At 49.2% G+C, this 12,593-nt stretch overlaps 1 protein-coding gene across 1 annotated transcript; it reads left to right on the forward strand.

Moving 5' to 3' along the window:
- The first annotated feature begins 226 nt into the window (after positions 1 to 226).
- On the forward strand, positions 227 to 3,676 carry LOC105481276 (inhibin subunit alpha). Its single transcript, XM_011740782.2, has 2 exons — positions 227 to 586; positions 2,655 to 3,676. Exons 1-2 carry the CDS (start codon positions 319 to 321, stop codon positions 3,485 to 3,487), a joined length of 1,101 nt encoding a protein of 366 aa, XP_011739084.2. The 5' UTR covers positions 227 to 318; the 3' UTR covers positions 3,488 to 3,676.
- The last annotated feature ends 8,917 nt before the right edge of the window (positions 3,677 to 12,593 follow it).

Genomic DNA, 12,593 nt, shown 5'->3' on the forward strand with positions numbered 1-12,593 from the left:
AGGGGTTGTAATGTTTGCTTGTATGAGTCAGGTCGCTTGGGGCAAAATCCTCCCCAGCCCCTCCCCAACATCCCTGGCGGGAGTGGGAGATAAGGCTCATGGCCACAGACATCTGCGTCAGAGATAGGAGGTCTCAATGCCACGGGCAGGGGCAACTCGGACTGTGGGGCGTGGAAAGGACTGGAGAAGACTGGGTGAGAAGGGTAGAAGAGGGTGGGTGTGGGATGGGGAGGGGAGAGTGGAGCTGCCCTGGGCAGACCCTGGCAGAAAGGGCACGGGGGAGGGTGTGGGTTCCCCGCTAGCAGGGCCAGGTGAGCTATGGTGCTGCCCCTACTGCTCTTCTTGCTGCTGGCCCCACAGGGTGGTCACAGCTGCCAAGGGCCGGAGCTGGCCCGGGAGCTTGTTCTGGCCAAGGTGAGGGCCCTGTTCCTGGATGCCTTGGGGTCCCCCGTGGTGACCAGGGAAGGTGGGGACCCTGGAGTCAGGCGGCTGCTCCGAAGACATGCCCTGGGGGGCTTCACACGCAGGGCCTCTGAGCCCACGGAGGAGGAGGATGTCTCCCAGGCCATCCTTTTCCCAGCCACAGGTAACGAGGTGGGGGAACTGGCAGGGTGACTTTGAGAAGCAGCAAGGCACAGCATGGGTTTGCGGGCCAGGTGGACCTGGGTTTGAATCCCAGCCCTACCACTCAGTGGCTTTGCAACAATAGGCCAGTTATTAAACCTCCTTATGCCTCTTGTCTCCCAATCTGTAAAATGCGTGATAACACCAACCTCTCAGGATTAAGTGAGAGGCTGTACCTAGAGTGCATGGCAGGTGGGAGGCATTTGGGAGGTATGCGCTGGGAGATCAGGGGTCTCTAGAGATGGAGATGTCTGGGCTTGGGCCCCTTCCTGCCACCTTTCCTCCTATCTCTGCCTCTGCTCGCTGCTCCAGACCCTGTTTCTTTACTCCCAGGTAGCTGAGACTGAGAAGCTATCAGAGATACAGGCAAAAGATTAGTTGGGAAACTTTTCTGGAAAACTAGTCTATCTTCTCTTGAGTTCCTGTCTCGACATATGTGCGTCCCCTTGTTCCACTGACTGGATGGATAAGCCCTCCTCCGGGTGGGCTTTCTTGTCATCTGGTCCACCTTTCTCTTAGAGAGGACCCCTGCCTCCCTCACTTTGGTCCGTTAGCAGCACAGTGGGGAGAAGGATGGCTTTGGGATCAGGCAAAATTCCAGTCTGGCCACTTAGTCGTTGAACGTCATTTCACCTCTCTAAGCCTCAATTTCTGTACCTGCAAAATGGACCAATTGTGACTAGATAACGAAAGAAGCCATGTAACAGTATAGTTCCACTTGCCAGTCCATCAGCGGGTGCTGCTCCAGGATGATTAGTATAGTCTATGAGTGTGTCAGTGTGAGGATGCCAACTACACATTCTTGAAAGGACTCCCCTCTGTTCTGAGTTACAGCCCTCCTCCTCTTCCCCCTCCTCCTTGTTCTCCATTTTCTTCCTTCCCACTCGCCTTTCCCTCCTCCTTCTTTTTTTTTTTTTTTTTTTTGGTGTAAACTTGTCTTTTAAAAATGGAATTATTTTAAAGAATTTATTATATAATATTCCTGACATGCCAAAGATATAAAGAGTAATATGGGCCGGGCGCGGTGGCTCACACCTGTAATCCCAGCACTTTGGGAGGCCAAGGCAGGAGGATCACAAGGTCAGGAGATCGAGACTATCCTGGCTAACATGGTGAAACCCCGTCTCTACTAAAAATACAGAAAATGAGCCAGGCATGGTGGCACCAGCTACTCGGGAGGCTGAGGCAGGGGAATTGCTTGAATCCGGGAGGCAGAGCGGGAGGCGGAGGTTGCAGTGAGCCGAGATGGCGCCACTGCACTCCAGCCTGGGCCACAGAGCTAGACTCCATCTCAAAAAAAATAAAAAAATAAAAAAAGTAATACGGCTGGGTGTGATAGCTCACACCTATAATCCCAGCACTTTGGAAGGCGAAGGCAGGCAGATTGCTTGAGCTCAGGAGTTTGAGATCAGCCTGGGCAACATAGTGAGATCCTGTCTCTACAAAAAACACAAAAGTTAGCTGGGTGTGGTGGCACACGCCTGTGGTCTCTTAGGAGGCTGAGGTGGGAGGATTGCTTGAGCCCAGGAGGTAGAGGCTGCAGTGAGCCGTGATCATGCCACTGCACTCCAGCCTGGGTGACAGAGTAAGACTCTCTCTCAAAAAAAAAAGAAAAAAAAAAAAAAACAGTAACATAACAACCATCCATGTAGACACCACTCAGGATACTGTTTAACACCGTCTGGTGCGTAAGCATTGAAGTCTAATACCAATTCTTAGTGCTGGTGAAGTGGAGAGAGACAGGGCCTCTTACACACTGCTGATGGGCATGTTAATTGGTAAAACCACTTCAGAGAGAAGTTGGCAATGTCTTCTGTTTTTTAAAGTCCTTTCATGATGAAATTTAAAAATGGGGAGCCTACAGAAGCTCTCCCCAAACTCAGGAGAGTCCCCACATCCTGGAGGGCATGGAGCAGAGTGCAGCCTATCATTGGCTCATGACTGGCGGCCACATCCCTTCTGCTGAAGAGGAGGGGTACCAGGCCCTGCCAGTCAGGGCTGCCCTCTCCCTTTTCTTCTGTCTCCTGCAGGTGCCAGCTGTGAGGACAAGCCAACTGCCGGAGGGCTGGCCCAGGAGGCTGAGGAGGGCCTCTTTACATACATGTTCCGGCCATCCCAGCACACACGCAGCCGCCAAGTGACTTCAGCCCACCTGTGGTTCCACACTGGGCTGGACAGGCAGGGCACAGCAGCCTCCAATAGCTCTGAGCCCCTGCTAGGCCTGCTGGCACTGTCACCGGCAGGACCTGTGGCTGTGCCCATGTCTTTGGGCCATGCCCCCCCTCGCTGGGCCGTGCTGCACCTGGCCACCTCCGCTCTCTCACTGCTGACCCACCCCGTCCTGGTGCTGCTGCTGCGCTGTCCCCTCTGTACCTGCTCAGCCCAGCCTGAGGCCACGCCCTTCCTGGTGGCCCACACTCGGACCAGACCACCCAGTGGAGGGGAGAGAGCCCGACGCTCAACTCCCCCGATGTCCTGGCCTTGGTCTCCCTCTGCTCTGCGCCTGCTGCAGAGGCCTCCGGAGGAACCAGCTGCCCACGCCAACTGCCACAGAGTAGCACTGAACATCTCCTTCCAGGAGCTGGGCTGGGAACGGTGGATCGTGTACCCTCCCAGTTTTATCTTCCACTACTGCCATGGTGGTTGTGGGCTGCACATCCCACCAAACCTGCCCCTTCCAGTCCCTGGGGCTCCCCCTACCCCAGCCCAGCCCCCTTCCTTGCTGCCAGGGGCCCAGCCCTGCTGTGCTGCTCTCCCAGGGACCATGAGGCCCCTACATGTCCGCACCACCTCGGATGGAGGATACTCTTTCAAGTATGAGACAGTGCCCAACCTTCTCACGCAACACTGTGCTTGTATCTAAGGGGTCTAAGGGGGGTGGGTCTTCCTTCTTAATCCCATGGCTGGTGGCTAAGCCCCCACCATCATCAGCTGGGAGGAAAGGCAGAGTTGGGAAATAGATGGCTTCCACTCCTCCCTCCTTTCACTTCTCTGCCTATGGGTTACCCTCCCCATCCCACTTCTGTCTCAATAAAGAACACAGTGCATACAACTTGGCATACGTTCTCCAGCTTCTCCGACATGGAGTTGGGCCCCCAGGAGCATGGGACTGTGAGATCCCAGGTCACTCAGCCACACTTGACCCTGGAGACATGAAGTTCAAGAGCTATAACTGGATGTGTATCGGTCGGGAATCTACCATGCTTGGGGATGGCACAATAGTGCTCCAAGCTCCTTGGAGAGCCACCCTGGAGACAGAGCTGGACTCGTGCAAGCTGAACCAGACATGTCAATCAGGGTGCCTTCCCTGCACACCTAAGGGAGACTGCTGCACTCACGTGCCTACATCCAAGGCAGCCATAAGTCCCATAAGTCCCCTCCCCTGCCATTCTTTGCCCCAGCTGATGGGCACTTAGCCCAAGGTCAGGTGATTTGTAGCCTGGTCAGAGATTGTGACCTTTGGAGCCACACTGAGACAATTGTCCAGAGTTGGCCAGATCTTGGAGTCACTTGGGAAGCTCGGGTGGGATGTAAGGGAGAGATATATGTGTTGGCAGCATCAGAAAGAAATTAACAAGGGCAAAGAGGTGGTGTTGTGTTAAGGTCAGATCACCTGACCAAAAGACCTGAGGATTTCGGTTTGCCAAGGGCCCTTCTTTGAATCCGCCACTGACTCTTGCTGCAGACTTCGTGAGGCCTCCTGCACTAGGATTCCAGTTCATGAACTCTTTGGCTCCCTTGACGTCCTCTGTACAACTTTATATAATCCCTTAACTCAGCCCTTAGCATCAGAAGAGTGGAAAGACTGAGACTATTGCCAGAAAATAGAAAAGCTTTTTTTGTGAATTTGCGCGTGCAGGGCACGGTGCAAAACAGTACTTTTCTTTTTTCATTGCGTTTCCTATCAGTCCATTCTGTCTCCGGATTTGGGCATTGGGAAACCTCTCTCCTCTGGCCTTCCTCCCTGCTTTTTTCACTGTCCTCGTTATCCCCTGGGTCTTGTTATCCTTGTGCTCCACCCCAGGGTCCCTGCTCTGTCACTGGTTCCATCCAGTCTCCAACGTGTGTGTGTGTGTGTGTGCGCACGTGCTTAGGGGGAGGGCTGGGATGTTCGGGTCCATCAGACTGGAACTTGAGAACACTTTCTGATATTGACTGCACAACTACAGTGTGTATTTATCCAACCAGAGTCTTTTACTGGTCAAAGACTCCCTTCTACCAGGCTGGCTTGATGGGGTGGAAGGGTAAGCGCCTGCTCCAGTGAGCGGTATGGTGGGAAAGAATCCCACCCCGTCACAGTTACACCAACACCCCTCCCCCACTGGAGCTAACCTGAATAAGCCACTGTTCCCTGTAGCACAGAAGCCTTCAGAGCCATGTACATGATCCTGTACACGATCCAGTCTCTGTTGACACTGAGTCCCCCAGGAGGCTGTTCTGGAGGGGGAAACCTGCCTGTTCGCAGTCCCCAGTCTCTCCCAGGACCTTCATGTTGACCCAGCATTGGAAGCTCTGTGCTCAGGGCTCTGTGCATCCCTATTTAGGCAGTGGGCTGGGGAGACAGCGGCTTGGGCTCTGCCAGTGGTGGGAAGGGGAGGTTTTTTCCAAGCCTGTCTATGTTCTACGTGCTGCCTGCCTGGCTTCTCTGGCTAGATCCTACCTGTGCAAACAGTAAGGTCTTTCACTGGGATCTTCAATTTTCCTGCTAGGTTTCAGCTCTTCATTCTTCCTGCTGGGGCCCCCTAGAACCCTGTGTTATTCAGATGCTCCCTGTCCTGGGGATGAGGATGGGTGCTGAGGGCTGGGGGCAGATTACTGAGGGGCACAGGATTCTCCACGAGGCCAGTTAGCAGACTGGTATTGCAAGTGAAAAGCGTGCACATGTCTGAGACAAAATGAGAAAAGTGAGTATGAGTGAGTCTTTCACAAAGCCAAATACATCCATTTTATAAGGGCTATCTTTCATTGCTACCTATTACCTTTTCTGCTTGTGGGTGTGTGACAGTGTTGGCTCTTCCACGATGTTATGAAGAGGGTAGAAGGCAGTGGTTTTGTTTGTTTGCGTTTTTACCCAACAAAATTTAAACTTGGCAATTCTAGTTTGGAATTTAAGATTTTTCTTTGGAATTCTGTTGCTCTGTGAAATCTGTGAGATCCCAACGTCTGACAGGCAGTGTTTGGAGCCACCACTTCTAAGGTCTCTAAGACCTAGATTCTGCCAATGTAGTGAATTAGGAAGGATGTTCACAGTTCCCTAAGAGGGGCTCAACAGTGGCTACAGACATCGTTTTGTCTTCTATCCTCATCATGACACCAACCCAAGAGCAGTGAATTTCAAAAATGCTCCCTGTTCCCAATGCTAATCATTAGGGACGTACTGTGAATACCTTTTGTTTGGAGTCAGTTTAAACAGAAAATCCAGCTCAGACTGGATTAGATAAAAAAGTGTGTTTAAGCCAGGCACGCTGGCTCACACCTGTAATCCCAGCACTTTGGGAGGCTGAGGTGGGTGGATTACCTGAGGTCAGGGGTTCGAGACCAGCCTGGTCAACATGGTGAAACTCCATCTCTACAGAAAATGTGAAAATTAGCCAGGCATGGTGGCACTTGCCTATAATCCCAGCACTTGGGAGGATGAGGTAGGAGAATCACTGGAACTCAGGAGGCAGAGTTTGCAGTGAGCTGAGATCGTGCCATTGCACTCCAGCCTGGGTAACAGAGTGAGACTTCATCTCAAAAAAAAAAAAAAAAAAAAAAAAAAGTTTTAAAAACTCACCAGCATTGGCTCATTGGCTCATGATAAATCCACAGGCACAGCTGGGTAAGGTATGGCTCAATTCTGGGCTCAGAAGATGCTACTACGATCCATCTATAGACTACTTTCCCTGGATCAGCTCCGTCCCAGGTCCATGGCAACTCCAGGCAGCACAGGCTCCCATCATTATGCAACTTGGTCCAGGAGGAGGGAGTTCACTTACAAAAGTCCTGGGACAAAGCCAGGCACAGTGGCTCATGCTTGTAATCCCAGCACTTTGGGGGGCCAAGGCAGAAGAATTGTATGAGGCCAGGAATTTAAGACCAGCCTAGGCAACAAAGCAAGACCCTGTCTGTATTTAAAACAATGCAAAACAAAACAAAAGTCCCAGGACAGGTCTTGATGGCCTGATTAGACTTATTAACATCATGTGCTACTCCAGGAAAGTTGGCCTGCGTTAATGCCTTAGCCTAGGTCACTTGTCCTGCCTATAGAGCCTCCAGCCTAAAGCACAAGGGCTAAAAGTGAAAAAAGGTGATGTCCCCAAAGCAGGAGACAGTTACCACAGAAAGGTGGGGTAGAAGCTGAGGGGCAAGTACTATTAGTTGTTCCTCCTAATTATCTTTCAAATCAACCCCTTTGTCTCTCCTATTTTGCAATTCTTGATTGGGCAATTTAGCAGCCTCCTAAACCAGTCACTCCCTGCCCTCCATCCACCCTCGACATGGCTGACACAGGATTTTTCTGATGTGATCATGTTACTTAGGGTGGCTTAAAAAATTGTCTACACAAAGTTCAACCTCCTTCATGTGGTCGGAAAGCCCTTGACAACCAATCCTAACCCTTTCCTTTCAGCCGGATCTACCCAGTCCTCCTTTCCTCTCCCCACCCAACCACAACACCCAAACTCTGGTAACACAAATTCCACATACATAATGTTCTTCTCAAGTGCTCATGTCTTTAGCAACACCTCATTTTGTGTTGTTTTGTTTTGTTTCAAGACAGGGTCTGGCTCTGTTACCCAGGCTGGAATGCAATGGCATGATCTTGGCTCACTGCAGCCCTGACCTCCTGGGACTCAAGCAATCTTCACACCTCGACTCTCGAAGCGCTGGGATTACAGGCGTGAGCAGCTGTGCCCTTACCTCAGTGCTTCCTTTAAGATCCAATTCTGATATCTTTTCTGTGACCCTCCCCTTCACTCCCAGGTGGCAAAGCTCTTCACCCATTCTTCACTACTTCCTGGTCACTTTGTTTTTTAATTTTTTTTTTTTTTTTTTTTTTTTTGAGACAAGAGTCTTGCTCTGTCACCCAGGCTGGAGTGCAGTGGCACAATCCCGGCTCACTGCAACCTCCGCCTCCCAGGTTCAAGCGATTTTCCTGCCTCAGCCTCTTGAGTAGCTGGGATTACAGGTGTGCACCATCACACCTGGCTAATTTTTATATTTTTAGTAGAGACGAGGTTTCACCATGTTGGTCCAGCTGTTCTCGAACTCCTGACCTTGTGATCCGCCCACCTCGACCTCCCAAAGTGCTGGGATTACAGACGTGAACCACTGCACCTGGCCTGTTTTTACATTTTTATTTAAAAAATTACTTGATTTCATAAGCCACAAAGAGATACGTTATCACAGTAGATATTCAAATATTAAAGATAAAACTGAAGTTCCCCTTGATCATTATTCCCAATTCCAGTCCCCTCCACAGAGGCAGGTATCCTTCTAGACACATTTCCATGAGTTGATACACATGTGCGTATCTGGTGTGTATCTTTTTTCCCCCCACAAATGGTGTCATGCCATGCCCGGCAATTATTTATATACGGAACACTTAGATAGCACTAATTATGTGCCTTATGCATGTTAGAACTAAAAGCTCATGCAATCCTTGTAACAACCATTTGAGGTAGGCACTCATATTATACCTATTGCACAGTAGAGGAAACTGAGGCACAGAGAGATAAAATAACTTAGCCGGGTGCAGTGGCTCACTCCTATAATCCCAGCACTTCGGGAGGCAGTGGGCAGATCATGAGGTCAGGAGATTGAGCCCATCCTGGCCAACATGGTGAAACCTTGTCTCTACTAAAAATACAAAAATTAGCTGGGCATGGTGGCACGTGCCTGTAATCCCAGCTACTCAGGAGGCTGAGGAAGGAGAATCGCTTGAACCAGGGAGTCAGAGGTTGCAGTGAGCCAAGATCACGCAATTGCACTCCAGCCTGGGCAACAGGGCGAGACTCCATCTCAAAACAAACAAACAAACAAAAAACAAACAAACAAAAACCCAAACCTATCCAGAGTCACATCCCTAGTAAGTGATGGAGCCAGGATTTGGACTCCAGAAGTCTGGTATAAGAATCCATGTATCCACCACTATAATCATATTACCTCTCCTCCGCTCCTCAAGCATACTTCCTGAGGAGACAAAATTATTCCTGTTGGCCAGGTGCAGTGGCTCACACCTATAATCCCAGCATTTGGGGGAGGCTAAGGAGAGAGGTTTGCTTGAGCCCAGGAGCTCAAAACCAGTCTGGGCAACGTGGCAAGATCCTGTTTCTACAAAAAAAATTTAAAAAATTAGCCAGGCATGGTGGTGCATGCCTGTAGTCCCAGCTACTTGGGAGGCTGAGGTGGGATGATTGCTTAAGCCAAGGAGGTCAAGACTACAGTAAGCCTGATGGCACCACTGTACTCCAGCTTGATTACATTGTTGAGGTGGCAGCCATCCCGTATCATGGGTTCTAGTCTGGTGGTGACTATTATTGCACCTTTCAAAACATAGAGGTGTGGCTGGGCGCAGTGGCTCACGCCTGTAATCCCAACACTTTGGGAGGCCAAGGCAGGTGGATCATGAGGTCGGGAGATCGAGACCATCCTGGCTAACACGGTGAAAGTGTTATTCTACTAAAAATACAAAAAATTAGCCAGGCATGGTGGCACGCACCTGTAGTCTCAGCTACTTGGGAGGCTGAGGCAGGAGAATGGCTTGGACCCAGGAGGTGGCGACTGCAGTGAGCTGAGATCGTGCCATTGCACTCCAGCCTGGCCGACAGAGTGAGACTCTGTCTCAAAAACAAACAAACAAACAAACAAAAAACACAGAGGCACTTTGCCCAATACCTGCACTTGAACAGCTGTCATTTAGCCAAGTTCATCATGTATAGTGTAACCTAAAGTTGGGATGGAGTTTAGCTGTTTCCTAATTAGGTTTAAAAGATGCCTTCTTGTCTCTCCACAGGAGGGGAACGCGCTATGGCCTGTGTAGCTATGATACATGGGAAAAGAGGGACTATGTTTATAATATTCAGTTTCTCAATCATAATAAAATCTCCATAAATTTTGGTTGGCCGGTTGAATATGCCAGGGCAATCTGGAAGCGGAGGGAAGTGGCAATTCTCCATGTACCCAACAGTTGGTCTGATTATGTAGAGGCTAAAGCCTGTGCCCACTCAATAAATAAGTTACTCTGCGTGATTCCAACTTGTACTCAAAAGCAGAATGCCAATCCATATCCTTACATTACCCAGCCCTTTCTTTTCTTCTGAATGGGAGCCAGAGGTCACTGGTTGGCTCACAGGAATAAGTGGGATCAGTCTCTTGTGTTCTGTCAGCCTGTGGGACTTTATAAGAGACAGGTTTAATTCGAGATAAATGGTCCCAGCTGTTTATTCCCAGAAATTTCACTGCAGTTGGGGTACTGAGGAGAACTTGATAGGTCCCTTCCATTTTGGGAAAAGTTGATCTGCTGGGGATCCTTCCTTCCAAGTGTTTGTAGAACCCAGTCTCCCTGCTGGGTTGTAACCACATTCTCTTCCTTAGTGGGGGAAGGGAGTCTTTGATTTCCATATTCAAGGAGTGTGTTTTGCACTTGTCCTAAGTTGATTACATAATTTTGTAGCTTGAAAGTATCTATGTCTATTAGGAGGTCTCTAGTTAAGAAAGGCCTTCTATACATTATTTCAACATGGCTGAGCTGCACCTTTCCCTTGGGGGCCGCTGGAACCCGTAACAAGGCTACGGGCAATAAAGATAGCCAGGTTTATGATGTTTTTTGGCATAGTTTAGGCAGAGTCCTTTTTAGAGTTTGAATGGCTCTTTCTGCTTTCTCTGGAGATTGTGGCCTCCATGCCAAGTGAAGGCAGTACTGAACTCCTAGGGCTGAAGATATGTTTTGGGTAGTCGTTGCTGTGAAACACAGGTCATTATCCCTCTGCAAGCTCTTAGGCAGCCCAAATATAGGAATTATTTCCTTTAATAGGAATTTAGAAACCTCAATTGCCTTTTCGGACCCCATAGGAAAAGCCTCGATCCAACCAGTAAAGGTGTCAACGAATACTAATAAATATTTAAACCTTTTACATGGGGGCATCTGAGTATAATCTATTTGCCAGTCTTCACCAGGGTACATTCTCTTATGCTGAACAGGCCTTACTGAAGAAGGAGGTAAAGATTGGTTATTTGGGTTATTCCAGGCACATAGTTCACAGGCCTGAGTTATCTGCTTTATTGTTTTAAGTAAGCCTTTTCCAGGGTTATGGGACACCAGGCCTAAGTTGGATGTAAACTGGGGGAACATTTAATGTTTTGCCTGGAATCTTAGTGTCTCATAGTATAGGATTTACTTGGGAGGTTACTTCAATAGGTAAAGTAGATAAGTCCCCTATTGCTTTTCCTCCTTTATCACAGGAAAGGAGAAAGAGCAATCCCTCGTCTGCCTGGTGGCTTCCAAAAGATACCACTGTGGCCGGGCATGGTGGCTCATGCCTGTAATACCAGCACTTTGGGAAGCCGAGGCGGGCGGATCACCTGAGGTCAGGAGTTCAAGACCAGCTTGGCCAACGTGGTGAAACCCTGTCTCTACTAAAAGTATAAAAATTAGCCAGGCATGGTGGTGCGAGCAGCCTGTAGTCCCCGCTACTTGGGAGGCTGAGGCAGGAGAATCGCTTGAACTTGGGAGGTGGAGGTTGCAGTAAGCTGAGATCACACCACTGTACTCCAGCCTGGGTGACAGAGTGAGACTCTGTCTCAAACAAACAAACAAACCAACAAACAAAAACCAAAAGATACCACTGTTTGCAGCTGAGTCAACAAATCCCTTCCCAACAAGGGGGTAGGGCATGAAAAGAAAAGTATATGAGAAAACCAAAGTCCCTGAAGAGCAGCTTAAAGGATAGGTAAAATGGTGTCTATGAGCTTGTCCATCTATCCCCCTGACCATACAGTTTTGGGGTGACAGAGGCCCATTATAACGGGTCAAAACAGAGTAAGCAGTCCCCATATCCAAAAGGAAGTTAATATTCTTACCTGCCACGTCAAGCATTACCCAAGGCTCCTCTGGAGAGATATGTAGTTGTCCGACAGGGGCTCTGGCAGAAAGTCTCCGGCCCCGTCACTCTTGAGCTGGTCTGGCTGTTTCAGCCATCATTGTTTCAGGTGCCGATGGCTCCTGTCAAAGCGCTGGGCAGTCCTTCCGATGGCCAGTTTTCTTACAGTGTGCACACTGATGTACACCCAAGGCACGGTGACTCGGACACCAGCTTTGGGATTCCCACCTTTTAGCTTCCCTTGTTCAGGCCAAGAGCCAGGAGGGCAACCCCATGTGGAAGGTGAGCTTAAGGCTACAGCCAAGAGCTGCACCTTGTGGGAGGTACTTCCTACTCTTTCTGCTTCCTCTGCTTTGTCCCTGTTATTAAAAACCAAAAAATGCCACATCCAAAAACTGTTCCATAGGAGTCTGGGGACCCATAGCTGCTTTTTGTAGTTTCCTACACATATCAGGGGCAGACTGGTTTATAAAATGTACTCCCAAAAGGGTTTATCCTTCCTTTGAGGCAGGATCAGTGTTAGTATATTTTCTAATTCTCTCAACTAAACGCCCTTGAAACAAAGCTGGATTCTCATCTTTACCCTGAGAAACTTCCTTAACCTTTTCTTATTTATTTTATTTTATTCATTATTTATTTATTTTTAATTTTACTTTCAGTTCTGGGATACATGTGCAGAATGTGCAGGTTTGTTACATATGTATACATGTGCCATGGTGGTTTGCGGCACCCATCAACCCGTCATCCAGGTTTTAAGCCCCACATGCATTAGGTATTTGTCCTCTCCCTCCCCACACCACCCCCAACAGGCCCTGGTGTCCTTTTCATAGTTAACAAGCCTTTTTATACATTTCTTCATCCCTTCCAACAAACAAGTGACCATATGAT

This window comes from Macaca nemestrina, chromosome 11, assembly GCF_043159975.1.
Source record: "Macaca nemestrina isolate mMacNem1 chromosome 11, mMacNem.hap1, whole genome shotgun sequence".
Classification (NCBI taxonomy): domain Eukaryota; kingdom Metazoa; phylum Chordata; class Mammalia; order Primates; family Cercopithecidae; genus Macaca; species Macaca nemestrina.

What these genes read in the sequence shown, in the direction of transcription:
- LOC105481276 (XM_011740782.2), top strand. Translation starts at nt 319, where the DNA reads ATGGTGCTGCCCCTACTGCTCTTCTTGCTGCTGGCCCCACAGGGTGGT. An exon ending in CATCCTTTTCCCAGCCACAG is followed by an intron (nt 587 to 2,654) that starts GTAACGAGGTGG and finishes TGTCTCCTGCAG; the next exon opens with GTGCCAGCTGTGAGGACAAG.